Source organism: Kryptolebias marmoratus, linkage group LG15 (assembly GCF_001649575.2).
Source record: "Kryptolebias marmoratus isolate JLee-2015 linkage group LG15, ASM164957v2, whole genome shotgun sequence".
Classification (NCBI taxonomy): Eukaryota; Metazoa; Chordata; class Actinopteri; order Cyprinodontiformes; family Rivulidae; genus Kryptolebias; species Kryptolebias marmoratus.
In genome coordinates, this window is record NC_051444.1 from 27,458,680 (window position 1) to 27,486,036 (window position 27,357).

Consider the following 27,357-nt stretch of genomic DNA (forward strand, 5'->3'; position numbering starts at 1 on the left):
AGAATTAAAAACATTTCTTATTTCTTTTATACACACTGGTCTGCAGGGTATTTTATTTTGAAAAAATATCACTTTTGTTTACACCTTTTTCCTACAGTTGACTCAGTCAGTTATTTTTCATATACTAGCAAACCTACAAGCTAACCCTAGCAAAAATCAGTGAAATGCAAACTTTGCTGAAGAGCTTCTTAATTTTCTTTTATATGCTAACGTCATTACATCCAGACTTGATAACAAGAATATTATAAATCACTCCAGACTATTTAATGCAATAAAACTTAGTTTGTATCATCTTACTGATGACAAGCCTACATTTATTAGTGACAAGATTTTTATATTTCTGAATGTACTATACGGCCTCTACAGGACAGGTCTGTGTGTCATAAGACCAACAGATTCCAGGTCTGCCTCTGCTGTCGTCTACGTGACCTCTGACCTGAGGAGCAGCTGTCAGCAGGCCAAACACATGCTGTCCTTCAAGGTGATACTGCAGAATATTTAGGAACATTCGGAATGCACACTGCGGCTCTCTCTGAATCCCACAAGCTCCCTAAAAATAAACTTCTTTGAAAACACCCCTCTAACCGAGTCTCTTTTTTGCCCCGAGTCCTAAACCTCATTTGAGTGACTGAACCACTTTCCTACTGCCCCAAACTTAAATAGCACCTGCCTTCAGAAAACTGTGAGATACCCATCGTAAATGCCAGGCCCGGTCCTGCTGAGATGCACCCCAACTACGCCTCTCAGGGGATAAAAATACTGAAACCTTGTTCAAACCTCCAACAACAAGAGCACAGGAACTGCCAGAGAAACATTGCTTAGTGATTCTGATCTGCTACAAAAAACATTAAAATCAGCTCACTTAGATTCCCAAATTCCACATCTGAAAAACAGAACTACGTATTTGTTATTGCTGTCTGTTACCACACCATATCTGGTTTGAGGGTGGCTAAAGATCTACCTCTCCTTCCTAAAAATTAAATGACTAAACCATTACTTACAGGATTACTAATACACAGTGACATGCCTGCTGCATGCTTGTGAACTTCACAATAAAAGCACGAAAACCTTCCCTAAATGCAAACAAAATGAGAAATAATCTGCGTGCTACAATTTTTGGAAGGCAACGAATGTACATTTTAAACTATGTTGTCACTTTTTTCTACAATCTGTCTGTCAATTGAACTGGATGACAACAGGTAAACTTAAAAATCTAGTAAACTACCAAGAAAAGACACAGAAGAGAGCTACAGCTGAATATATTTGCAGAAAACTGATGGGGAATCTATGGATTTTACAAGCAAAATACCTCTAAGCAACAGAGAAGTCTCCACTGTCAACAACTCCCCCCCCAGGAGTCAGCTCGTCCTGCACCTGCCTGAGTGTCAGGTGTGTCCCTGCAGCGTGAATGCTGCACCTCGCCCCGGTGTCACACCTCAGTTCGGGCCGCCGTCACTTCCTGCTCTGCTCCGGCTCCTGGCAGCAGAGCAGGGCCGCTGGCCCCACAGCCCGCTGAACAAACACTTCCTTCCATCACAGGGCTGCTATTGTTGCGTGTGTGTGTGTGTGTGTGTGTGTGAGAGAGAGAGAGAGAGAGAGAGAGAGAGAGAGAGAGAGAGAGAGAGAGAGAGAGAGAGAGAGAGAGAGAGAGAGAGAGAAAGGAGGAGGGAGTGTGTGTTTGAGCAAGAGCATTTTCTGTCTGTTTCACTGACCTTAAGGATATTTGAGACACTTTTTAAACCACCTCCAAACAATAGAATTATTGATTCCAATTCAAATTCTTTTCATATCAACAGTTTGTGATTTTCTCTAAACTTTACTGTGATTAAACAACAAAAAAGCTTCTGAATAGGATCAAAAACATAAAGAATTGTAACTCAATCCAGAGGCCTTCCTGTTGCTAAAGGTTTGCAAATCCCACCAACACAGAACTATAGAATTACAACATTTTTAATACTTAAATCTTGTATTTAAGTTGTGTTTATAGTTTCTATATCTTCTATATCTTGTGTTAGTATTATTTTGAATCTATAAAGACTCACAGTGCCCGCTTTTTAGTTAGTCATTTATTTATTTTATGTATCTTTTAGCCTAGGGGGTATTTAGCTTTATTTTCCACCCAGTCCAGCTACACAAAAACACATCAATATTTTCCTTTGGCTTTTCAAAGTGGCAGAAAAAACACAGATTAGATCAGTCTGTGGTTTCAATTAGAAAAAAATCGAGCATAAGCCTGTAAAAACAGCTCTAACCCATAAGTCTGAGCTAATAAATTTTACAAAAAAAAAAAAGAATATTCAAAAGAGAAAACTTTGTTTTAATGAAAAAAAAACCCACTTCTAACTGCTTGTTTTCCACTTTGAATTTATCAATTTCAAATGTCTAAAAACTGTTTCTGTAGCAGTAACTATTATTAATAGTTTTTATTTTATTTATTTATCTTTTCAATCCCTTGTTTTCTTTTATTGCAGAACATGCCTAAAAACATGCATTTCCTCTGAAAGGCTGCACTTTTCCCAAATTCCTGCAAGGACTTTCTGATAAGACTGTTATGAATTGACTAATTGTTACTGCAGCAGATGACTCAGTTATGTAACAAATAAGAAAACAAGAACGCTCAGAGAACATCTGCAAACAACATCCATCCATTTTCTTTACCCGCTTCTCCTTACTGGTGTCTATCTCCAGCAGTCACTGTGTGAGAGGCGGGGGACACCCTGGACAGGTGGCAAGTCCATCACAGGGACACATAGAGACAAACGAGACAAACAACCATTCACGCTCTCACTCACACCTAGGGACAATTTAGAGTTACCAGTTAACCAGTTTGTGGGAGGAAACCAGGATACCCGGAGTAAACCCATATATGCACAACGAGAACATGCAAACTCCACCCACAAAGTCCCCAGGTCGGGAGGAGATCCAGCAACCTTCTCGCCAAGAGGCAACCGCTCTGACCACTGCTCCACTGTGCCACCTTCAAGCAACATAAATGCTGTAAACATTAAAACACCTTAAAAATGATCCCAATCTACAATTAACTGAATTCAGTGGTTTAAAATCTTGACAAGGTTTCATGATATTTGACTTGTAGTGTTAACATTATCTTCATGTGAAACTGCAACTATCACATCCACCCAGTTCTGCTTTCACTTACATAAAATGAACAAAAAGGCAGCAAATTAGAAGAGTTGCAGAGCTGTTGTATTATTTTGTGTCTGGTCTGTTGATCATTCTTTCTTGTCCATAGATCAGAATCAGCTCTAAAAAAATTGTTTTTCCTGTATGTAGTTGCTACACTTCAAAAACTGATTGCTCAGTTTTTTCTTTTTTTCAGTTCACCTTGTGATCTCCTCAGTTCAGCAGCTGAGCTATTTGGGGATTTTTCTTGCTCAAACACACACTGGTTAAACATCTCTCTTTGATCAAACATTAACCAGCTGGTTGAAGAAACAATAAGATATGCTTCTGGTATTGTAAAGTTTATCCATCGATTAAAAACCCTCGTCTTAAGAAAGAGAAAAACTCATTACTGTACAAAACGGCATACAAATGAGTGTCGGGTGTGACCTGTCAGTTTTAAATGATCCCACACCTGAAGGTAAAGCGTTAGGAAAATTATACAGGAAAGCTGTATTGTCAGTTGAGACTTTTTGACAAGCACACACAGGTAGAAAAGCCCATTAAACACCTGGCTCTGCTGGTTTTTAATGGTGTGGGTGTCAGTCTCCCATTTCAACAGTTATGGCAGCGGCGGATCAAGCCATCTAGCAAACATATTTTTAAAAACAACTTAACAAGCTCCCGTGGTCCTAAACTCTGTCTGATTTAGACCTCATAGCAGGAAGAGTCCGGATCACTTCAAAGGTTGCTGTTTCAACATGGGATGCTTCGACAACATTGCCCATGTAGAAAGGCTCGTTTTTCGCCGTGTGTGAGTGGCATCTTGTGTGGTTTTAACAGCTCAGTGTGAAATCAACACCATTCCGTCGCACTAAACCCACAAAGACAAACACACACTCGCTCAGAGCCTGAGTGGGTGGCAGAGCAATGACCAAACGATGGGGGTCTGTTTAACGAGGATGAGGCAGTTGTAAAAAGAGCCCCTCACTTTGGCCTGTATGAGCGGTATGCTAATCAACCAACATGAGTGCCGGGTAAGAGTGCTACAGTTGATTCCGCCGATGGAACTTATTTCCATGTTTATTCCTTTAGAGGCTGAGGTTAAGTTAAGTGGTGGTAATTGGCAGCAGCTTTGGAAGCTTTGGGGGCAATGAAATTAAGTGGAGTAAAAAGTAGGCTCGCACACTTCTCCGACACAGCTGCCAAATAAACTCCATGGACCTGCGTGTGTTTGTTTTGACAGCACAACAACACACAAAGCAGACATTTGCATAATGACTGCGATTGCACCTGCCCTCGGTACTGCTCGACTGCTTCGAGTTTGCCTTAAAGCTGACAAAAATACTCAGATTATACAAGGAGATCCAATTAAACTCACAAGCACAGAAACACAAATAAACAGCAACAAAAGGCTAATTCAAAGCTGATTTTGACAGAAATTAACTATTCACACAGCATCTATGAACATCCAAGACATATAATCAGCTAACAATTTCCTAGAAAAGTGGATTTTTGACCCTCAAAAAGTTACCAATGGTAATCATTTTGGAAGCAATGTTTGCCATGTTTTAAAAAAAGGTGTCTCAGAATCTAAAATATTTTGGTGAAAAGCAAAAATTTCAGATCCAAGCAACAACAATTATAACAACATTACCAGCATGAATAGTGTATTAGACTGAAAAATACAAAGAAACAAACAAAGAGTTGACTCAACTAAAAGCTGAACTGAACAAAAGTGTCTAGTTTCCAAACAGAACTGCTAGATATTACTGGAAATTAGTTTTATTAAATAATAAAACATTTAAGTAACAACAACGCAACACTCTTTATATTTTTAAATAACATGTAATAATAATAATCTAGTTAAGTGACTGCATTAAGATACTGGCCCCTTTATTTTGTCACAAATTCCTTTAAACATGCCTGTAAATGTGACACACTGCATTCACAATATTCAGCCACGTTTACACTGCGGCCAGCTTAGGCAAAATGTTTCATTGTGAAAAAATCTTTAGTTATACGCTTGAATCATTGGTCATTCAGAGTGACAGGCTCACCAACAACACCTTCACAACCAAAGGTAACCTACGACAAATATCAGACATTTTCCTCGAAAGTTGTGCAGAAAATATCACTTTGCTACATGTTTAAGCTTACTGAATATTCAGTGTTATACTGAAAACAGCCTTGCACTACAGTAATGAGCATAGCTGTTATCAACTTGGGATTTATTTGCTTTAAATGAGGCAACATCGTCAGTCATAGCTTTTTGAGAGATGCGAAGCCGCATTACCACACAAAAACTGTAAATATACAATTACACGTTACATCTGGATGTGTTGCCAACAAGCAGGCTGCACTGTGTTTTTTACTGATGTGTAGTCAGACAGAGAGCTGCAGATAAAACAATCATAATTTTCTTCTTTTTTTAGCTTGGATGCTGACAAAAAAATGACCGTGTTGCAGCTAATTAGTGTAGGTAAAAACCAGGGGAAGAAATGTTAGTTGATAGCGGTTTTTGATTTAAGACCATGATCTGTCAGTTTCCTGCGAAGAGCTGATCAGAGGCCAAACGAACCCAACGCTGCTGTGCGTCTATTAATGTGACGGCAGCAGTTCAGGCTTGTTAAAAGTGTGTGTCGGCTGGATTGACTTAAATTGTCACTCCAAAACTTTACAGACAAACACTGGGATTAATTCAGATATGACAAATGCATTCAATTACAGCAAACCTGTGCAAGTGTGAAAGGGGCATTTGTGATAATGTGTAATTAACTAACATCCAGTATCAAGCTAACAAACAGAAAATACGACTGCTTCAAATTTTCATTAGTCCACTTGGTAACTGATGCATAGCTTGTTAGTTTATTAAAAAAATTACAAAGATAAAAGCTGAATTCAAATCTCTTTTGGTGAGCTTAAACGTGGAAATTTTAAGCACTCTTGTATAATATGGTGGAATTCTCTACAACAAATTAACCAAAAGCTCTTTAGTTTTTAAATTATAAATAAGTCTGAATCAAAAAACAAAAACACAGAAACAGAAACATGAAACCAAGCTTAATATATACAGTATATATTAATAAATAATGATCAATCTGAAAAGGAGTCCCTCAATATATGAGTCCAGTGTGAGTATGTTTGCCATGAGGGTTCAGGGATCAGCTGTGGTCAACCTCCTGATCAGATGTTCCATTTGGGTGTGTATTTGTGTGTCGCTCCCTCTCTGGTGCTTTGTAAGGCTTCAATAATCTGGCTGGTGGCCAAAAATAGCCCCCCTCCTCAGCTGGCACACTGGGCCAATTTAAACCCCATCACATACAGCGGAGGGCAGTCCTGTCTTGGGATGCTTGGATCATTTCCCACAGACAACAGAAGACTGTGAAAATATTAAAATACCACCAGCGGTATTACACACGCACAAACAGACAAAAAAAATCCTATTCGATAAATGTCCCTGAGGAAACTAGAAAAAAAAACACTGTTCTCCTCTTTCTGCTCCATCTCTTGAAGATGTGGGAAAGCAGCCTCTTTTGCAAGTGTAACCAGATGAAGCTAAGTGGCAAAAACCAAAACCTATGATGCTTTTAACCCAACCAGAAGTCTGAGCCAGATGTTTCACAGACAGTAGCCCATGAGACCACAAAAGTAAATATAAATGGACTAAAGGTTCCAATCTACAGTCATTCACAGTGACCTCTGCACTGCGGCTTCCAGCAGGGACCGCTGAGATGCTAAATCAAAGGGGTGTGTTTCTTCCCACACATGCACACACACAGTTAAATTTCACAACTTGCTCCCAAAACAAACTTAGACGAGAGGAACACTTACCATCTGAGAACGACTCTTGGGGCAGCCATTGATATCGTCAATCTTCTCATTGGCTGAAGAGGAGACAGAAAAAGGAGAAATTAAAAACTCTTTTCAGCTATGTTCAGTAATCGTAGTCCTGTCCTTTATTCCAAAGGATGGAGACTTTGGTGTGTGTGTGTGTTTGTCCCAGACAGTTCCTGTCCAAGTGTGGAGCAGCAGAAGTGATCCTGCCGGTGACTGAGGTGACCCCCCTTTCTTCTCTCGGTGACATGAAACATTATCTGATCCCAGCAAATGGGAGCGATGCCACTGGGGCCCCGACCAGCAGCGTTGTGCTGCTTTATTTAAAGACGACGTATGTGTGTGTGTGTGTGTGTGTGTGTGTGTGTGTGTGTGTGTGTATGTGGTGTGGTGTCAGGGATTGCTCTCCTCCATTAGAGGCCCAGCCCACAGCAGCTGAGACATGGCCGTCAAATCACAGCTGACAACTGTGCCAACAGCCCAGACTTCTGCATCGGAGACATGGTGGGGCCGACAGGACAGCTCCAGCTCAGGACCACTGCAGCAGCTACACTGTGATCCACTTTCCATCTTTACTCCCCAACTCTTCATGTATCTATATGCTGTTTTAGTTGCCAATAAATTTAGGTTTCTAATAGTATATTTTTCTTTGCTGTAGCAGATATCTGGTGCTTCTGTATTTGTCTGCATCTCTGTCCTGTCGTCTAACCCCCCCCCCAGCTGGTCGAGGCAGATGGTCGCCCTTCCCGAGTCTGGTTCTGCTGAAGATTTTTGTCCTGTTACAAGAAGGAACTTCTCTGCTCCACTGTCACCCACTATCCCTCGCAGACTCAGGATGGGGGTTTAAAAAAACATTTGGAATACTTTATGCAAACTTATTAAATATATTATATAATTGGACTGAATAAGACTGTATATCAATGTTTTTCTATCTGACCTTTTCCTTTTGTTGTATCTCAGCTATAAGACAACCTCTGATGTGTCTTGGAGTTATGCAAATATATTCAATTGGGAAATTGTTTCAGATTATTTCAGACTGTTCTCGTCATCGGCTATGTAAGCCACCCAACTAGCTGAAGTAGGAGACGCATCCCAAATGTTTTAAATTGTGAAAACAAATACAAACCTTTGTGGAATTAAGCCATGTATGTCCAATTGATGGTTTTGTATGTAGCTAAAATATTGTATACGTTAGCCCAGTTGCTATTTATAACAGGCATTTTTTTCCTATTAATTATAGAGTGTTTTCACAACGGAATTCCCAGCTTAGAAAAAACAAGTTCTTATGTAACGAAAAACAAAACGGTTAAAACATTTTGCAATCACTTAAAAGAGGCAGGGCGGAACAGGTGAATAGATGGCTCTAAATCTGTGGTAATTTGATCTGGGAACAGGGGAACAGTCATACAGGTTTTTTTTTTCTTTTTTATGTAGACATAATTTAATTTTATGATTACTAGAAGTTGAACTTTCAAGACAGACTAAATGGTTTTCGAGATACAGACACAAATAATAATCTTTTAAAATCTGTCATTTTGTATTACAAGAAAAAACACAAAAACTTAAAGTTTCCTGTCAGGTTGTCTGTCTAAAGGCAGGAATATGTGAGGGGGCTTGAAACTTAAATACATAAATGCCAGATATGTGGTTAACTTCTTTACTGGACTGACAAGTATTTTGACAAGAGCTAGATAGTAACTTAAATCTGAATCTCTTTGTATATTCTAAAATAAGTTCTTCGCTTTTAATTTGTGAACATAAAATGTAATTTCCCTTTTGCTCTATTTTCACAAATCCCGATCTTAGGTCTAAGTTGGTAAACTAGCTGACTGGCAAAGTTGTTCTGACACCAGACGCTTGCTTGTTTTCATCAGGAATCATTTTCTCAGAGGACACAAGGAGAAAACAGAATAGCTGAAGTGACAGCTCTAAATTTATTTTGATTTGCTCTGGGAACAGGGGAACCGTCAGCTGTCATACAGGTTTTCTGTGTAGACTTATGTAAGTGCAACAAAAAAATAAATGCAAACCATATGTAAGTATGGAACAGCCTTGGTTCAAGTAGAGAATGTGTGTGTTTATATTTGGATTTCTGACCCATCAAGAAATCAGAGGATGAGTTTAGTGTTAAAATGTCAATCATATTACAAGAATCCGAGCTCCCAGTGGTACTTGCTTTTACACAGCATGGTGTACAGAGTGAGGTTGTGCTGACTTTAATCACTTTACTTCTCTTATTTTGCATGCATTAAACTACATAATTAAGCTCATCAGAATATTTATAAATAATTTAGCAATAAATCTGTCAGGTTAATTCAGTCCATTCTTCATGTCTGAATATGGTTCGGGTCTCTAAATATATTTATTTTTTAGAAAATATCAGTCGGCTTGCTGATGTACTGTTTGTTTTTCAGCTGATGATGACTGTGTGATGTAGGCTATCACATTTCCAGGTATAAAAACTCATATTTAAAGCTATCTGTCTATTTGTAATTGTACCAGCCAGGAGACAGGTTTGTCCCAGGTCTCTCAAATACAAAACCAAACCTAAAGTCAGACCTAAATAGAATATTTTGAACAAAGCTTGTTAATTTTTTCTGTCTTAGTTGACAGCTATCAAGGATATTCAACTGCTTGTGAGGCATCATTGCCATCAAATACAGTTTACTCAGGAGAAATAAAATTACTGCTTTCAAACTACAAGAAAATGACTCACATGTGCCAACACGTTGGTGCTACTAGATCGGTTGCCAAAACCTGTAACTAAAGAGCACCAATTATGACAAACAAATGAGGCCTGACTGCTCTAGATGTTCATACAGTAAACAGCTGCTGTTGCTGTTTTAAGAGTCAGAATATCATAGTGTATATTAAAGTTTTATTACGAGTTGGCTGATCTCAGTAGATGGCCCGTTGTATCTGATCATTTATCCCACATGTAACCCCTCAAAAAATGACAAATAAAAATTTGCTCATACACAAATTATTCCATGTTGCTACAGTTTAGGTCACTACTCAAAAAGAGGACGCTTATAGTGAAAATTAAAAGAAATCTTTACACTGGCACGAAATACTCGGGAACTTTGTCCATCTCAAAAAGACAACTAGATACAACAACTAATTAGCATTGTGACACTGTTCAAATAATAATAGGAAGCATATAATCTGGGTCATGGGGGGAAGAGCTGGGAAAAGAAACAGTCATTCACATGCTGAGTCACCGGTCAGCTGGTGCCAGCCTGTTTCAGCCTGCCAGCAGATGCAATGACAGTCTGAGGACGGCCAGACAAAATGACAAGACTGATGATGATGACACAGAGAAGGACAAAGGTCAACACCACAGAAGAACAGCCAACTTTTACAGCCCACTTTAGGCAGAATATCTTCACAGTGCTCTTGTTGTGTCGGGACATAGAGCATGACTACATGAACAAAACAAGCTGTTAAATACAAACAGAATACTAGAGGCTAGACTATTATATACTAAAACATAAGACCGATTAACATTCACTTGATTTGATCTTAACTAACATTAACTATTTTTGCCAGAAGTTTTATAGCCTGGTACAAACTTTGTATGATTAAAAAACACATCAGATAAAGTAAAATCTTTGTCCTGTAACGCCAACGCTATAAAAAGAGTTTGGTTAAGTCAGCCGCTTTTGCCTATTTCTTTTATAGCAATCACATGAACAGAGCTAGTTTAATTTGGACAATTTTCTAATCAAATTAAAGTTATCTTACCGACGACCTGAATGATCTCAGCCAGCAGCACTCCATCTGTGACGTCTGTTTGGAGGTCCTTGATGAGACGCTTGTGTCCTGACTTGGCAAGGTAGTGGTTGGCCCAGTCTGTGTAGATCTGCGGTCACACACAAACAAAATCCCTTCTCAGTCATGAGCCACCAAAATAAAATCCAGTCCAAAACAAGGGCAGCCTCGCCAGCTACATCCATGTGTTTCAAACTCCTTCGGCACTTGAAAACTACAAAAGGTATAAATAGTTGGAGCAAATTTACGACTACAAAAATAACAGCATGGTTGAATGGGAGCAGAGGAGCCCTCTCTCTTTTGTTGCGGCTCCGATCTGGCACATATCCGCGTGATATTCAAATTGGGGCCATTGTGCTCAGCCAGGGCATTCATCTCGGAGCACACCGCGGCTGTTTTCAATGGGCCATGCTGACATCACTCTCTGGGGACAGAAAAGACCCTTCACTGCCTGGGAGGGAAAGAGAGGAGGGGGGCAGACCAAGCATCTGAATAATCTGAATAGCTCCCTTCAAAATTAGTTACCAAACTCTCTCTCCTTTACCCCTTCACTCTCACATCAAGACAAGTTAGTTTCTTTTTCTGAGGAGATGAAAAACAATGGGAGGCAATAGTTGAGAAGAAGTTGCTGACTCTTCTAATAAAGAAGCAATATCTAACAAACTGACACCTCATGAATCCATCTTTATTTGCAGCATTGTACAGACTTGTCTGTGAACTCCAGAGGCCCTGTTTGACAAGTGCAACTTACCCTCCCCACAGGGAGCCAAAACCATATGTGACAGCTTATCTACCTCTACTTTGACATCTTTATTTCATGATTTTCCACTCACTGATTTCATTAGATTCATCGAATATCAAGTAAACAAGTAATCTGGTTTCGGTAATGAGATACAGAATAATAAAATCAAATTTCCGCCAATATATTTCAACTCAAGGTAGCAAATTTCCTGGCTTGGTGCACAAGCCACAAAGTTTTAATGCTATCAAATTAGCCAGTGTTTTAGGGTATCTAAATGCGCAAAGGATGTAACAGAATAACGCTGTGAAAAGAACTAATCTATAGGACGTGTCTTATATGCAAAAAAAAACAAACCTTTGTGCAGTAAAAGCACAACTAGTCAGTGTTTTAAAACTAACAGAGCTTTGAAAATGCCTAAGATTCAGACATGTTTGTGGTATGGGTGCAAAGTTGTTGAATTACTTAGGAGAGATTTAAAAAAAGAAAGACCTGGCTGTAAATTAGAGGGAGAGAAATGCTTACTGACCAGCAATAAAAAGCAGTTGCCACAAAAGACAAACCTCAGTAATGTACAGGCACTGCATTATAGTCAAGCTCGTGCCCAAAAAGAATCAGATGGTGTGTAGGGTTAGGTGTGTAACATGGTAGCGACCCTTGATTCTTTGTGTTTGGACTGTAAACAGACCTAAAGCTTTGCTTGACAGATGAATCGCTCATGGCTTACAGCAGGTGTGTGCAAACTTCAAAGCCATGCACACAAACACACATCGGTACACTCATTTTCCTGCATGGGCTTAATCACAAAAGTTTTATGAGAGTGCAAGACCACACCAATACAAAGAGCTTTAGAATGGCCTTTAAAATCATACAAGCTGGATTACCAAACACAAACACATGGTGGGAAAAAAAAGAATAGCTATGAGCAAAACAATGAGCTAAAAAAAAAAGTCTTAAAGTAACTGGATTAAGAGATCATCCTTTCAATTTGCGCTCCCAGCTGGTCGCGTAGAAAAGGAAGTACAATCTTCAAGAGCTTTTGTGTGAGTGCGCAGGGTTTCTTTAAAGTAGTTTCGAGCAAGCAAATTGAGGGTTTCGGAGTATAATTAAAAACGAGGTGAAATGGGTAGCTGTCATTCACGGAGCTGGAAACCGCAAGGGTGGGTCAAGTGACTGGAGGGTAAGCAGGGGGCACGGGCACGTTGTTAGAGGAAAAAAACAAAAAAATCAAAACATGGGCAAATCAAAACAGGATACTTTAAAGGCCTGAAAAAGTAAGTGTAAAGTAAGTGTTTGACATCTCATTATCAAGTCAGTCAAACTTTAAATGAAACATGTCAGAAACTGTATATTTGAAGACGTTTTACAGAGTACTGATGCATCTTCACTTTTGGCAGAAATTAATAGTAAAGTATGATTATTTTGAATTCAGTTATCAATAATTAAGTCAAAGGTATAAAAATATGAAAGGATTATCACCGACTCTGCAGCTCAGTTTAGACTGTAAGCATTTGTAGTAAAAGAATAATCAGAAGAATTACCTTTGTCTCTAGCAATAAAAAGCTATTCTGTTTCAGCCACCCTGACAAAAAAAAGTTTTTTACTGTATATATTATTTTTACACCACCAAAAAAATACAGACTTATGTTGCTAAAAGCTGCTAACTTAGCAACTAGCTAGCATAGTGAGTCAATTAGCAAACTGACAAGAGAAAGTAGTTGGTAAAGATAATGGAATGTCATTTGGCTGATAAAATGCAGAGGTTTTAAAGAGCAAAGCTGTTGAAATAATGGAAGTAAGTTCACAAGATGAACTAGATGTTAGCAACTTTGTCTAAATTTATCATTCAGTTCTCTGCCTTTTGACTAAGCTGAAACAAAGCACCTAGAAAATAGCATGCATCTCACTGGCCAGAAATAAAATGTTCAGGTTTATTTTTTTTTATTTTTTTTTTTTTCAAGTTTGATGTTTTGACTTTTTGAGGTTGTTAATGGCAAGCTGTGTTTTGTGTCCTTGTATTGGCCCTAAAATTTCTTACCTTTAAGGAAAGATGAAAACCAATCTAAAACCAAATTAGCAAAAATGGCAAGGATCCAAAAAGCTCTGTTGCTTACAGCAACAAAGCTAAAAGACTAAAACTATTGAAGTGCACCCAAATTTCAGCGCAGATATACTTTAATAAGTTAAGTTAAACAAGTGAAATACTTTGTTATTCATCTAAAGCTTTCAACGTCCACAAGCAATATGCTTAATCATGTATGTCTAAACAAACATTTATTGGATAAAGACTGATCTAAAATCCACTTTAAGGGCTGCTGAGGAAAAAAAGGAGAGTAATGGTTAAGTGGTGATGAAGGGCAAAATATGATCTGAGGGACATGTTAATAGCCTGCAGTCATGATTAAGAAAGAGAAGTATTGACTTCATATTGAGTCAATATCCATCTGTCAGACAGGAATGAAGTATCTTGGTCCCTAGTCCACTCTACATCCAAAGGAACCTCTATACATATTGACTTGATTAGAAGGAAAAAGGAATAGGAAGGGATAGGATTATTGACTGACATTAGTACATCACAAAACAGTTCATTTAGATAAGAAAGGATGGAGGTTTATTTTATGGACTCGTGGTACATGATTGCATCCATTTCTCCAAGATGACAGACCCAGTGGAGACATGCGTCAACAACAAAAAACCTGTCAGAAAGTGAATGCCAAATAGAAAGTATGAGCATGGGAAGAAAGAATATATTTTTCAACATATATGGGTCATTTGTTGTAGTAGGACCTTGACATGCTGCAGAGCATCATCCTCTGAGTGTCATCTTAATTTTACCGAAATGTATCTTTATAAAACCTTGTCATGAGGTTGTGTTTATCTGCAAGTCAGACTGTAAACGTATTATGCGACAATGCAATAGTCTTACAAAAAAATAAAAACCCTGCATCTTGGCAGTCACGCAATGTTATTTTGACACTTGGCACCCAACATCCCCACATGGCAACAGCTCTTCACAATAATAGCTGTCCAACACCCTCAGCGGGACAGAAGCGGGCCCTTCAAAAACTTCTTATAACTATTACAAAAACCATAATGGAGTCTGGTGTTCGCCCATCATGCAAACTCTCCAGATACTAATTTGATGAGAGTTGAGTAAATATGTAGGTTAAAAGACCAATTCACAGACACACCTATATTCTACAGGACACCCCTTATTTTGCTACTCAAAAATTAAATTTATGCAAACACATTTACAAAGAATTGACCTTATTTTGGTTTGATTGAACTGACACTAATGAAATCGTTTGGTCATCTAATAAGTAGTAATACTACTACTACTACTACTACTACTAATAATAATAATAATAATAATAATAATAATAATAATAATAATAGTAACCAATACTCATGATTGTAATATCCATGTGTCAACACTATGGAAGTCAGGGATCTGTTCTTATGTGCAGATGTACAGACATGTTTTTGCTCATTTGGGAATTCCCACCATCCCCAGAAACTCCCAGTAATCTACATTCTCTCCTCGTGGAAACAAGGGTCTTCTTTAGGAGCTGCAAGTTGGTAATGGGGTCAGGGGCATTCCCTTTAACAGAGAAGGCAACATGACACCAACTCATTCACATTGTGAGGACTTTATGAAAACTGTTCTTTGTGGTCTATCAGATTTATTGACATCCTGTTTAGGGAATAGCTCCACGTCATGAACAAAACATTGACCTAGGTTGCATCCTTAGTGTCCTTAGTATCATTATAGTCTTGATATTTGACACTGTTCATTTTATTTTTCATAGAGAGTTAATCATATTTATTTTAAAGAGAGCAGCAAGACAACAACAAAGCCATGGCTGCAGCTCTGTAAACTTAAATATAAGCCACTTAAATTAAGAGGCAGCTTTTTCATAATAATTTTTCAATCAAATCCAAAGCACCGGGTACAGCTGTGCTTCAGACTCCAAAGTTTTATTTTGTCTGAACTCAAAGAAGATTAAACAATTAAGTGGATGTTAATAAGTATCCTAAGAAGCGCTCTGCAGTCTTTTCTCTCAATCATTGCACACACACGGTTTGCTGAGTCTGTCCAAACAGACATCTTGACATTTCATCAAAACACTGTCAACAACTTTCATGCTTTGTAAATTCACAAGCACACGCTGCATGAAAGCTTTGTGCATGTTCATATAATGATGTTCAATTTGAGCCGTCAGTTCTTCATAGCCTGACAACAAACAGCGATGAGTCACTCGCATCAGACAGCTGCAGCTTCTTTTCACACAAACCCGCTGCACACCCAGCATCCCCGTAGCCCCGGATTGCTGAGTCACCAGGCTGGCGTGCAATCACAACAAAAGGCCATGCCACATAAAGACCATCCCTGCAGTGCACGCTTGGCCTGGTCAGAGGACAGCCAGGGAACCGCACTGTCAGAGTGCCCTTGAGTTGAAGGAGACATCCTGCTAAATAAAGTGAGGAATTTTGGCCAATTTGCTCCATGCAATGATGCAAATTTTGCAAACGTTATGACATGTGATTAGGATCATACAGTTGGAGGAACCCAGTTAATCTGTACTTGCTGCAGCCATGTGCATATTTTTGTATTTTCTTTTATGCCAAGTTGCTCTTCAGTTTGAGTTAACAATTTGGGTTACTTTCTCATTTACCTCCATTGTTTGCACTCACACTGACTTGCTAAGTGTACCCAATGTGCAAAGAAAACATGAACAATAAATAATAAAAATCCATGAATTTGGTTTACCTATTTCTCCCCTCATAAAAGTAGTCATGGCAACCAAATTACAGAGCAGCCTTCGTAAATCAACAATGAAAGGTGATGACGCTAGATGAGATCTTTTATTCCTGCTCTCACGGACCACAAACAGGCCATTTACTACCCAAAATTGCCTTCTTCAGTTATGGAGGTTGTTTACAGAATTCACAAACATGGCATGTCACAGAGCAATGAAATCATATACAGAGAGAGTCAGTCTGAATAAACTAGTTTGAATTTAAAAGAAAATGTGATTTTCTCCATGTAAAATGGCTCTTTGAACAGAGATTGGTTGTAATGCCACAAAAAGTCTCCCTCATTATGCTTCTGTTGCTTATCTTCATTCACTTACAATGAATGTTGCTCACCACCATGTAAAGCACATAATATAATTATCTCTGTGTGTGTGTGTCTGTATTTGTCCAGTGACAAAATATCTCATGAACCACTGGATATATTTGAAAGAAATCTCAGAAAGTAATCCTTGGATACAGCTGAAAAGCTTTTGTAGTTAACCCCATTCAAGTAGGCCACCACAGCTAATGAAATTTAACCAACACAAAATTGGCTATAGCAGTCAATATTACAGATACTGAGCTACAGTTTGCTGAGGCCGTAACTGAGTATTATTCCCAACACAAACTGTGAGCACTAACAGATTGTAAAAAAATCTTTGTTTAAAACTTTGTCATACAAGATGGCATTTGATATGCATTCCTTTATAGAATCTCTCATTAAATGAAGAAATTAGTATGTATAAAAAAGTAGAAATGTAAAAAAGGTAGTGAGAAAGTTATCGATAAAGTAATATTTTTACAATCAAATCTAAGAGAAAATAGTTTCAAATGTCAAAATGTTTGGAGTAGTACCCACAAATGCAATTTTGAAACATGGAAAATGTTAAACATTTATGCACAACACTTTGAATGTCTAGTTTTAAAAACTGGTTCATTATAAAGAGGCATCCTGAGAACCAATAAAGCTCAAATATTAAAATCCACAAAGGAGCAGCTCAATATTTCACATTTTCGCACATTAAACCAAAATACCATAGGTCCATTCATAAAAGGTCAATGTCAAAGGCACAGCAGAGATCATGTTGAAAACTGAAGAACTTTTATAACTTTTTTTTTTTTTTTACTTTCAGGGTTCAGTAAGCAACCAAAAATACAGTAATATGCTAAAATGAAGAAAATCTGCTAACATGAGCTAGAACTATAAAGAGAAAATTTCAGGAACAGAGCTGTTATGATGTAGTGTCTTTCCCAGCGAGCTTTCATAAGGAGCCAGGACTTTTAACAGCTTCCATTATAATTCAGATAATGGTGCTGAGCAATGCATGGCTTTTGTAGTGCTAAGGCTACAAAAGCCATGCTCTGATAGCAGTGCTTTTTTCTACCTTTTTAAAGGAAATCTGCCTCTGAACATCAAACACAGAAACAGCTAAGATAAAAGTCCCCTCCAATGATGATGATGTTTAGGACATCCAGGGTTTTAAAAGACAGACCTAAATTCCAACAGTGTTCTTCAAGAGGTGCATTAAATCCACAAAGTCCTGATTCAGTCAGAAGCTTCTATATTAAATCCAAGCAGCTAGTGGATATCTAGTTCTATTCCTGACATGTCTATTTCAAGCTGACCTTTCCTCTTATATTGCTCATTTTCACAGGTCCCCTCTGTTAACATCAATGGTAAATGCGATTGCTATGTTTCCATTTTACTGATTTGTTGAAATGCATTAAAAACAGCCCAATGCCATGCAAAAGTGAAACTATGCTAACCTCTCTTTCTCTTTTCTGTTTTCTTACCCTTTTGTAGTTTTCACAAGAGAAGTGGCTGTAAGTCCTGGCTGGCACCTTGAGGGCGCTTTGCCCCGCCATGTGGGGTAGTCACCAACTGACAGGTCCAAGCAAACAACTATAATCCCTAAACATCCAGAATATCAGAAGATTGCTCACAGAAGAACAGTTTATTGGCCTCTGACCACAGGCAGCCTTACCCCCGTCACATCACTCTAACAGCATCTTTATGGGTTGTTGCCTGTAGGAACATGACATGCTTTACTTCTCTTTACATGTACTCTGCTCTTATCTTGTCCCCTCTCTTTTTCAGACTGCTCAGTGAAGCCTCAGACATCCTGACACTATTTTAACCTCCCCCCACCCCTCTCTCTCTCTGAGTATCATTCACTTCTTCTGAGTCAAGTACCCTGAATCAGTCCAGTTCCTCCTCCAGCTTCTGCAAAGACATTCACAGAGAACACAGCATTGGAAACATTTCTTTAAACTTATTTTGTACCATATTTAGTTTAATCTTTGGTTCTGTACCTTCCTAATAAACATAACACATAGCTGTTCACATACACTGCCTGGCCTAAAATAAGGTCACCAGCTGGATTTACCTAAGCAAATAGGGACGAGCCTCCCATTGGATAATTATTGCATGGATGATTATGATTCAGCTGGGGAAAAAAAAACTTGAATAATGATTGGTGATCACTTAAACGTTTTGTGGCATCAAATTGTAGAAAAACAGCAGTAGAACTCACAGCTATGGTTAATGGTGAAAGTGAGAGCATTTCCACATGAACATTGTAAAGAGAACTCAAGTGATTGGGACTAAACCATTTATCAGTGAGGTTAATCGGAAAAATGGCTTCAATTTGATAGGGAGCATAAAGATTGGACACTGGAGCAATGGAAGAAGGTCATGTGGTCTGATGAGTCCAGATTTACCCTGTTCCAGAGTGATGGGTGTATCAGGGTCAGAAGAAAGGCAGGTGAAGTGTTGCACCCATCATGCCTGGTGCCTACTGTACAAGCCTGTACATTCTGCAATGTATTATAAATGAAAAAACTTCCAATATGTTTCTAAATTTCTGCTGCAAAACATTGTTTGTAAAATGCTGAAGTATTTCTCCCTGAAGTCTTTCCTGAACCTGACCTGTTGTGCTGATCTTTTTTGCTGTCATCTGCCGTTTCTTTTTTGATAGCGCTCCCAAACTTCACCAGTCTTTGTTTCCACAGTTCACAACTCTTAAAACATGTTGCTAAAATGTGTTTGCATTCTTAAATTTACAATGCACACATACTTTTGAAAAAAAAAATCAGTTTTTTTAATTCATATATTCTCTTTATACTATGTTAAAATAAATATCAAATTTAAATGATATTAAATATATTCCAACCTTTTCATTTACATGGAAGTATCCAAACTTCCAAAGGTATAGCAATTTGTATTTTTTATTTTGTAAAGATTCACAAATAACTCTTACACTGAATGACCTTTTTATTCATCTAAACTTCATCTTATCTTGTGCTAAACTGCTTTCGCACGACTTTCTGCTGCCAGCCTCTGTGTTTTAGAATCCACTCAGTGTCACAGCACATGTCTCTCCCTGTGTTTAAGACAATGTGTTGGATGTTTGTTTCGAATGTGACTGATCTAACATCGAGAAATAACACGTCAGTGTTGCTGTTGCACAGCTGCTGCTGTACATTACAACCTGACCAACAACAAGCACAGGAGGTCTGAGGCGTCAGGTGGAGGGTCATGTTTTCAAGTCAGCCATCATCTGTGTGTCATCAGGTAATTAAACCCTAACCTGTAAAGACAGATGCTGACAAAAGAACATTCTTCCTCTGTGTTCATACAGCAACGCAAATAGAAACCCGCAGAACTTATCGGAACAACTAACAGGCTTGGGAACGGTTTCCCATCTTGAGCAATTCATAGCTTACTCAAGCGTAAATGTATAATAAAAATACATGAAATTGAAAAATCAGAAACAAACTCACATGCAAGATAAAATGGTTTCAAGTGGTTTAGAATAATTCGATGACAAAATTCATTTCTCAAGGTCACCTCTTCATGTTTATCTGTCATCACTAATGCCTTTTCATAACTTTTATTTCTGGTTTACTCTAAATAAAATTTGAGCATTTCAACATCCCTAAGACTGTTTAGGGATATGAGAAACCATATTTTGTTGCTGAGACCCTTCATCTGCTCAGTTTTATCAATGAGGACTCAGCATCTCTTCAAGCTGCTGTGAGCTGAGGGTGACATGTGGCGACACATCCCCTCTGACCTGGGGTGGGTTGTCTAGCAGATGGATGGTGGGAGAATGATTGATGGACTGACTGAGTCAATAACAAGATCTAAAAGTAGAATACAGTGAGTGGGGGGATGGTAACACGTGTGGTAGTTGATCATTTATAACTTTAACATGACACTTTTCTTTGTCACATGCAGTATTCTATTTGGATTTTTTTTTAATGGACCATATTTTTCAGCAACTTTTCCACTGTGTTTTTTTTAGTAGCAAGTAGTAGTAGTAGTCTGTATTTTTATTTGCATTTACTTAATTATTAATGTAAATAGTAGCAAGATCATTATCACAGCTTAGCAGTAATGTCTGAAAAAAAAAAGACATCTCTTTAAATGACTACTCTAAAACAGTATAATTTACTAAAATACATACTAAAATTCTGTTTAACACGTGTGTGTGTGTGTGTGTGTGTGTGTGTGTAGGTACTTTAGTTCCTACTTTACTAAAATGAGTAAAAACATGAGGGGACAGCAACACAGAGCGGTATCAGAAAATGCTGAGGTTTTAGCAGGTAAAATGAGTTTGTACCAAAAAATACAGTTGAGTACAAAAGCTGCTTGGCCTCATAGTCATTTTGTCCTTTCATGACTGCTGTATGACAGTGTGTTTTATTAATTACCATTTTATAGTTTACCTCTTTTGCTAATATGAATTGATAAAACTATGAACTATTAGTAGTGGGGTGGAGTTTAGAAGAGGTCTGAAGTTTTGGCCCAGATCCATTCATTGCACGGAAAACCTGACTGCCAAAACTTAATAAGATGATGCTTAAACCACTGGATGACATAATTGTGGTGATGTCTATCTTTTATAATCATCCCCTGATCACAGCAATATTGAAAACCCTTGATCTGACCTCAAACTAGAATCTCTTTACTGACAAAGTCAAGCATATAGACACAAGTGGGAAAGAGAACCAGCTGCAATGTCACCATTTTATTTAATGTAACCAATAAATGTTAAAATGTGTGAACTTCATTCATAAAATCCAATACCTTCCTCACACAGTAATCAAAACACTTTTCCATCACCAGTGCAGCTGGGGCCACTACTACTCAACTGCTGCAACCAACAGGACACACAATGGATGGTTTTGGTCTATGGCAGAAACCCTCCACACCAACCCCATCCCAGTGTATTCACACAGCCCTCTCAAGTGGCTTCAGCCCACAGAGCACTGAAACAGGCCAGCTCTAAATAAGCCCTCATGTCTCTGCTTGTACTCCATTTGGCACATGAAAGACATGTGGCTTTCTGAGGCCAGACAAGGCTCAAGGCAGACCAAATAACTTGGCCAAAACTTGGCTGTTGGAGCATGGGAAACAGAGTTATATGCTGGTAAACCAGGGCGATGTGAGAGCATCCGTGTGCATCTGTACATATGATACATGGACTGAACTGCAATAACGCAATAATTTGATCCCTGGATTACAAAACATTTTGTTTGATGCCAATTTTGAGCCTTATTTTTTTCACTCTGGTAAATGACATATGGCTACACTAAGGGCTGCACATTTATATTTCCCAATCATGTACAAGTTTGACTTTCTTAGTCAATAAATATTGTGCTTCAATTGTTTTAGGAAAAAAAAAAACACAAAACGAGTGGAACACATCTTCAGAAATATTCTAATAATCTATATTAGTAACAAGCCTAAAGTAAAATTAAAAATGACCATATTAAAGGTGAATGATACATGGAGTATATCCAATATATCGCAGGTTTAGCTTTCCCCAGGCACTTCAGAAGCATCACAGCCCTTTCCAATCCATTACAGCCCAGCAAAGCTTCAAAGTAAGTGATGATGTAATTCATCATTTTACATACAAAGTTTTATCTGCCACTTTTTTCAAAATGTTACATTTTTGTATGTTCAAACTAACTTGCAGATCTGGAAGATTGTAACCTTAAGCTGAATCAAAGAGCTTTATAAAATTAATCCAATTCAGGGGTCCTACAATGTTTGGACACTTGCAATGTAGGATGCAAAGGCGTGTGTCAAAACTGTTTCTTAAAATAAAATTGTATTAGTGTAAATGCATCCTGAGGAGACAATACGCAATTCACAAATCCCTTAATTAGTCTGCAATTAGAAAAAAAAATGAAGTTTTATCTAGAGAAATTAAAGTCAAGAAACCTAGAGGGTTAAAATAATCCAACAACAAAATCTCTCAGTAACCAAATTCACCAAAAGACTAAGTCAAAAGTAAATTAGTTAAATTCATGATGAGGCTACAGCTTTATGCACAGACTAGTCTCTAATCAAAATTAAATGCATAAATCACTCATTTTGATTCATGTTGTATAGGTCATATGTGTTGACAGAAAAACCACAACAATCAAATAATCAATAGACATGTATATGAAAAGACTGTCAATGTTGACTACATTTAATAAAGAGAGAGGTCACTTTAATTTCTCTAAGTGTGCTCACATTTTATGCTTTGTGATCTTTTGTTAATCCCACTCTCTTCTTGCTGCTCACAGATAAATAAATACACACTGACCCTTAGGGCCACTGGCCTCTTGTCAGCCAATCTCTGTGGAGGTTAGCTGTGTGTAATTAAGCTCGCCTTCTTATCAACTCATCTATAGTCTCAGTTAATAACCTCTGCTTCCATCTCCTCTTCCTCTCTGGGTCTATAAGAGATGAAGATAAGGGCCATCGCTAAAAGAGAGACTCAGAAAATACAGGAAAACACTAGTCTTATAGGTAGCCTTGTAAAGTTTTTCCCCCTTTTGTTTGTATTACATGACCTTTCTGGACCTGACCTGCTTTGTGTTTTATCTCAAAGTTTCAGATTCTGCTGAATATTTACCACCTCTGTGGCATCCTATCACACCAAACAGCAGGTAACAAAGCACACAGCAAAGTGAATGACTGCTCTTGTACGTATGCGTGAGATAAAAATAAACTCACACACCTTCATGTGCCGCTAACTCTGGTTGAAGCCCTTCCTAAGCTTGTTTTAACTTTCCAGGCAGGCATCAAAGCAAAAGTAGAATCAAGGTAAGGGGAAAACCAGGCTGCAAGTCTTTAGCAGTGTCCTCTGATGATAAAACTGATGCTAATCCATAGCTTGTTTGCAATCCAACACCATAGCCACTGATGAGACAAGTGCTTTGCTGACATATGAGCACACATTAAAAAAAAGGAATAAAAATGAAAAAAAAAAGCATTAATAAAAGTCCCAAAAAGCTGGGAATTTACGCAATTTCAAACACAAAAATAAAGTAAAAAGAACAGTTTTCTGATCCCTCCAGGTGCTTGACCGTTGTCATGACCTGGAAGTGTTCAACCTACCAGTTTCATGGTGAAATTGTTCTGCTCCCAGCGGCATAACATCAAACTCATGTTGCTTCATGCAGCCTCCTTTGCCAGACACACCTGCCTCACATTGAGAAGGGCTGTTGGTGGCCCAGCCGCATCCACACATAAGTGATTGGTAATTGGGTCTAGAACAAACTGCACCCAGCAGAGCTGGTGATAAGCAAAAACAATCTGAAGAGGAGAAAGAAAAATACAAATAGGTTTGGTAGGTTGACTGTCTTGAGTGAAGTACACCATGCAGACCCTGAGGGATGGCAGAGCCGCTGCCGCTTGCTTGGACCCCAGCAGGTCTCTGAAGAGCTCAGTCCTTCAACTTCTCTCCACCCACTCTGGGACAGAGAGGAGGGAAAAAGAAATGCAGGAGGTGAAAGGCAAGAGGAGCTCAGCAGCCTCTGCTGTTGCTTTGAGAGGAAGCCAAACCAAATGTGCTGAGAGAGGGAGGAGAGGATCCCTCCTCCTCCCTTGCCCACAGCAACACATTGTGCTATTGCTTTTCAATAGACCTTTGGTCATATGGGGAGGAGACAGAATAAGAAAAGGACACCCCTTGTAACCTTTCTTCTGCCCCTCCCCCGACAGCCCTCACCACCCATAACAAAAAAGGGAGGAAAAGTAACAAAAAGAGGATAGTCAGTGAACTATAGTCGCAGTTTATGGAGACTAAACAGTTGGAAAATCTGAAGCCCAGAGGCCAAACCACTTAAAACTCAAAGCTAACAATCTCTTCTCCATTTATTATTTCTTTAAACAGCTTCTTGCTGTCAAGAAAAGCCAAGTTTTATTTTTCCCCAAGCACAGATGGACCAAACCACTCTCTGATCAGCCGTCACTCACAACTCACTGCAGGATTTGGACGTATGTATTTATGTGCATGTGTTTAGTGGGTTCATAACCTACGTATTTATATTTTTGTAAAAATGTGTGTGCAAAAGAGTCCACAGCACAGGATGCCCTCTGTTCAAGCCCGTTCCAACCCCCTGCGCGCACACATGCCGACCACAAATTACAAGCCGAATTTGAAATTTGGGAAAGGCCCAAGATTTACAGAAAGTTCCCACAGCAGGGGGAGGCCTGATCACTTCCAGCAGGCTGAACAAAAATACTTTAAACTCAATGAAATAATAATTCAGAGACCATGTAGATAAAGTAATGACTTGTGATATTTTCACCTAAATGTCTGTAGTGCTGCCAAAAACAATAACAAAACACAGACATACCTTATAGCAATTTATACAATAACTGGTATACTGTGCATTCAGGCTTTTGTTTGATTGTAGTAAATGGCTGAAATGAACCACAAACATGTTGGAACAAAATGTCCGGATGTCCAGAGCCAAACATTAATCAAAAACAGTTCACAGAGCACTGGGATGTTATAATTTCTACGTAAACTTCTTAAACACATAATTTGTGGTATGGTTGGTGGTAACAGTAATATAGTAACTCAAGTGTCAATAAATAGCAAATCATTGCTTCAAATATAGCTTTGAATTAAAACTTAGCTGTAAGGTTTATACCTGTCATTCTCACAAATGATGCAGATAAGTTGAAGAATTTTTGACCTTTTGAAGAGCCAGCCCTGCTGTGCAGCGGTGTTATTATTTATTATTATTATTTTAACACCTGCTGTTAAAGAGGGGAATTGTGAACTGTGTGGTACATCTCAAGCACTTGTATAAATGTCAATTATGTTGTTTTGATGTCACAACTCACTCACATCATGATCTATGCTTCAAAATATTCTAGCACTGACGGTTTAACTTTACAGCCTAATAAAATGACTTTAAAATACTTGTAATGAAAGAACTCTTGTAAAATACACAAGATAAATCTATCAAAAAAGAACACATAATTACGTTTTTATTACCACTGAATACCTTTTAGTGCAGTAGCCATTAGAGCAGAAGCTGAAGGTTTGAACCAAGGTGTACAAGCTAAAACGTGAAAAATGTCACGTTAGGCAGTTTTTCATTGACGTCACCGCAGCGAAGGCATCACCATCATGGTGGACAAACAATATAGCAGAAACACACTAGAGTACAGAAAAAAAGCTATAATATGAAGTGCAATCATCTTATAAAGTTGATTGTTTACGAAGTAGAAATTTATTGATAGGCTAATTCTTTACATTTAAGTGCTTATCAAAACATTACAGAAGTAAGCTTTAAAAAAAATGCATTTTCAATCTTTTTGGTTATAAAAAGAAGTGGACAAATAAGTGTGCCAATTTATATTGCAGATTTGAAGATATCTCACTTGGGATAATTAAGAATTAATAGTTGGTAATACAAAAGTCAAGAATTCCTTGAGTTGGTACAATTAATGTGTACACCGAATTGAGACTACCCAGTCAATTACTGTGGACACAAACTTTAAAGTGTGGTGGCGGCACAACAAGACAATTTAAGTGTTTACCAAAATCAGAAGATCAAATGACAATGTGAATCAGAGGAACAAACACTTATTTTTCCAAATCGGTAACTAACCTTTCAAACATTTTCCTACTGCTTTGAACCAGATTTGGTTTAACAGAGAGAAAATATGACAGCATTTAGTGCTTGTATTTAACAGTTTTAGAGTGGGCCTTCAACAAGCTCATTAAGTGAAGCCACAGTGAATGGGCTGGGTTTGGTTCCTTTCACGGTTTCAGATAAACCAGAGTATTGGGGACAATAAGGGGATAACCCCATCATGTAGGGGCTTTTGTTTTGGTGGACCCCCACTTTTGAGCTTACAAAGCTGAGGAGGAAGACTGGGGTGATGATGGGGGCGAGATAAACCTGCTGCATAGACTCAGAGTGAAAGTGGGGGTGGAGAGTCGGAACATATGGACTTACTGAAGACAGAGACACAAAAGCAGCTGAGCGCGGGTCCACTGTGGGCGTCAGGACAGATTGATTGCAATGTTTAAATTACCACGTTCTGTTGTTACAGTTTGTTTGTTTTTATATAATGTCAAAATCTCACAAATAAGATGAGTGTTTAATGCACATCCCAACAACTCAAAAGACAACATGAATGTTTTCAGTTTATTGTAGACAAGTACTGATTAATTAACAGAAGATGGAGACCATTTCCTATCTTCATTATCTCCACCATCTCCCAAAACCCAAATGGTGCAGAATCAGAATTAGATTGTTTGAATATTAAAGGTTTATTCTAGATGGTGCTGTTAATTTGTTATGGTTCATTTCAACCCTAAAATCACTTAATTTTGCAATGAGACAAAAGCTCACAAACCGGTGTAGTTTTGAGTTTATTGACACTTTGGTGTGTAAGCTACCTGCTGAGATGAGCCCAGCAAGTCTTTATTGATGAAGATGCATGTAAATGAACATCAGGTAAGCTTTTCTTTAAACACAGAAACGGTGAGATATATAACTGCTTAGAAGTTAAAACATTGTACTAAAATTGCCTTATGATAATTTTTGCAAAATATGAAACACATATTAACCACCCTTCCTTTATTAATTACCAAAAAATATCAATGGAAACGCTGCACACTTATGTTTACTTTTCCTTTGTTGAGGAACTCTGAACTCACCCACCATGGCTGTTTGGCCTATATGTCGATCAGCCAAAGAATAATGCACATTTGGAAAGTAATGCTGTTACATTTGGTCAGCTGTGTGTGAGCAGAGGAAACCATGAAATTGATCTCCAA

General features: G+C 38.3%; 1 protein-coding gene across 7 annotated transcripts in view; it reads right to left on the reverse strand.

Moving 5' to 3' along the window:
* The window catches only part of nav2a (neuron navigator 2a), a 228,525-nt gene that overhangs the window by 64,395 nt on the left and 136,773 nt on the right, over nt 1–27,357 (reverse strand). For 5 of the 7 annotated variants that reach the window (XM_037980061.1, XM_037980062.1, XM_017426754.3 and 2 more), the window contains 2 exons: nt 10,702–10,819; nt 6,955–7,007 (listed from right to left, as the gene is read on the reverse strand). In XM_037980061.1, coding sequence (XP_037835989.1) covers nt 6,955–7,007; nt 10,702–10,819 — 171 coding nt within the window. Of the gene's footprint in view, nt 1–6,954; nt 7,008–10,701; nt 10,820–18,058; nt 18,283–23,666; nt 23,788–27,357 lie in introns of those variants that run through there. The other 2 variants (XM_037980065.1, XM_037980063.1) reach the window with 2 other exon arrangements.